Source organism: Coregonus clupeaformis, unplaced genomic scaffold, assembly GCF_020615455.1.
Source record: "Coregonus clupeaformis isolate EN_2021a unplaced genomic scaffold, ASM2061545v1 scaf1466, whole genome shotgun sequence".
Taxonomy (NCBI): Eukaryota; Metazoa; Chordata; class Actinopteri; order Salmoniformes; family Salmonidae; genus Coregonus; species Coregonus clupeaformis.
In genome coordinates, this window is record NW_025534920.1 from 1 (window position 1) to 2500 (window position 2500).

At 41.6% G+C, this 2500-nt stretch overlaps 1 protein-coding gene across 1 annotated transcript in view; it reads right to left on the reverse strand.

The window, feature by feature from the left end:
• Positions 1 to 570: 570 nt before the first annotated feature.
• Positions 571 to 2500, reverse strand: part of LOC121531457 (E3 SUMO-protein ligase PIAS1) — a gene marked incomplete at its 3' end in the record, with an annotated part of 25779 nt that continues 23849 nt past the window's right edge. The window contains exons 10-11 of the mRNA XM_045218255.1: positions 2157 to 2489; positions 571 to 642 (exon numbers count right to left, since the gene is read on the reverse strand). Of these exons, the coding sequence (XP_045074190.1) occupies positions 571 to 642; positions 2157 to 2489 (405 nt within the window). The remainder of the gene's footprint in view (positions 643 to 2156; positions 2490 to 2500) is intronic.

Here is a 2500-nt window from a genome sequence, read left to right on the forward strand (position 1 = left end):
CCGTTGATATTATATTATTATGGGAACCACGTACCGTCCTCTCCGTTGATATTATATTATTATGGGAACCCGCGTATCCGTCCTCTCCGTTGATATTATATTATTATGGGAACCACGAACCCGTCCTCTCCGTTGAATATATTATTATGGGAACCACGTACCGTCCTCTCCGTTGATATTATTATTATGGGAACCACGCACCGTCCTCTCCGTTGATATTATATTATTGGGAACCACGTACCGTCCTCTCCGTTGATATTATATTATTATGGGAACCACGTACCGTCCTCTCCGTTGATATTATATTATTACGGGAACCAATGCCGTCCTCTCCGTTGATATTATATTATTATGGGAACCACGTACCGTCCTCTCCGTTGATATTATATTATGGGAACCACGTACCGTCCTCTCCGTTGATATTATATTATTATGGAGAACCACGTACCGTCCTCTCCGTTGATATTATATTACGGGAACCACGTACCGTCCTCTCCGTTGATATTATATTATTATGGGAACCACGTACGTCCTCTCCGTTGATATTATATTATTATGGGAACCACGCACGTCCTCTCCGTTGATATTATATTATTATGGGAACCACGTACCGTCCTCTCCGTTGATATTATATTATTATGGGAACCACGACGTCCTCTCCGTTGATATTATATTATGGGAACCACGTACCGTCCTCTCCGTTGATATTATATTATTATGGGAACCACGTACCGTCCTCTCCGTTGATATTATATTATTATGGGAACCACGTACCGTCCTCTCCGTGATATTATATTATTATGGGAACCACGTACCGTCTCTCCGTTGATATTATATTATTATGGGAACCACGTACCGTCCTCTCCGTTGATATTATATTAAGTTATGGGAACCCACGAAGTCCTCTCCGTTGATATTATATTATTATGGGAACCACGTACCGTCCTCTCCGTTGATATTATATTATTATGGGAACCACGTACCGTCCTCTCCGTTGATATTATATTATTATAGGGAACCACGTACCGTCCTCTCCGTTGATATTATATTATTATGGGAACCACGTACCGTCCTCTCCGTTGATATTATATTGTTATGGGAACCACGTACCGTCCTCTCCGTTGATATTATATTATTATGGGAACCACGTACCGCCTCTCCGTTGATATTATATTATTATGGGAACCCGCGTACCGTCTCTCCGTTGATATTATATTATTATGGGAACCCACGTACGTCCTCTCCGTTGATATTATATTATTATGGGGAACCACGTACCGTCCTCTCCGTTGATATTATATTAGGAACCACGTACCGTCCTCTCCGTTGATATTATATTATTATAGAACCACGCACCCGTCCTCTCCGTTGATATTATATTATTATGGAACCACGTACCGTCCTCTCCGTTGATATTATATTATTATGGGAACCACGTACCGTCCTCTCCGTTGATATTATATTATTATGGGAACCACGTACCGTCCTCTCCGTTGATATTATATTATGGGAACCACGTACCGTCCTCTCCGTTGATATTATATTATTATAGGAACCACGTACCGTCCTCTCCGTTGATATTATATTATTATGGGAACCACGTACCGTCCTCTCCGTTGATATTATATTATTATGGGAACCACGTACCGTCCTCTCCGTTGATATTATATTATTATGGGAACCACGTACCGTCCTCTCCGTTGATATTATATTATTATGGGAACCACGTACCGTCCTCTCCGTTGATATTATATTATTATAGGGAACCACGTGCCCGTCTCTCCTTGATATTATATTATTATGGAACCACGTACCGTCCTCTCCGTTGATATTATATTATTATAGGAACCCACGTACCGTCCTCTCCGTTGATATTATATTATTATAGGAACCACGCACAGCCCTCTCCGTTGATATTATATTATTAGGAACCACGCACCGCCCTCTCCGTTGATATTATATTATTATAGGAACCACGCATCCGTCCTCTCCATTGATATTATATTATTATGGGGAACCACGATCAGTCTTCTCCGTTGATATTATATTATTATGGGAACCACGACTGCCGTCCTCTCCGTTGATATTATATTATTATGGGAACCAGCACGTCTCCGTTGGCCCCGTCCTCTCCGTTGATATTATATTATTATGAGGAACCACGTACCGTCCTCTCCGTTGATATTATATTATTATGGGAACCACGTACCGTCCTCTCCGTTGATATTATATTAGTATGGGAACCACGTACCGTCCTCTCCGTTGATATTATATTATTATAGGAACCACGTACCGTCCTCTCCGTTGATATTATATTATTATGGGAACCAAAGCGTCTGCTAAATGGGAACCACGTACCGTCCTCTCCGTTGAATGAAGCAGACACCTCTGTGACCTCCTTCTTTGACCTCATGGGATACCAGTTTCCGTCCTCTTTAAACTGGATCTCATCACAGTCCTCACAGCTGTTCAGGATCTCCATGAACAACCTGCAGAGACA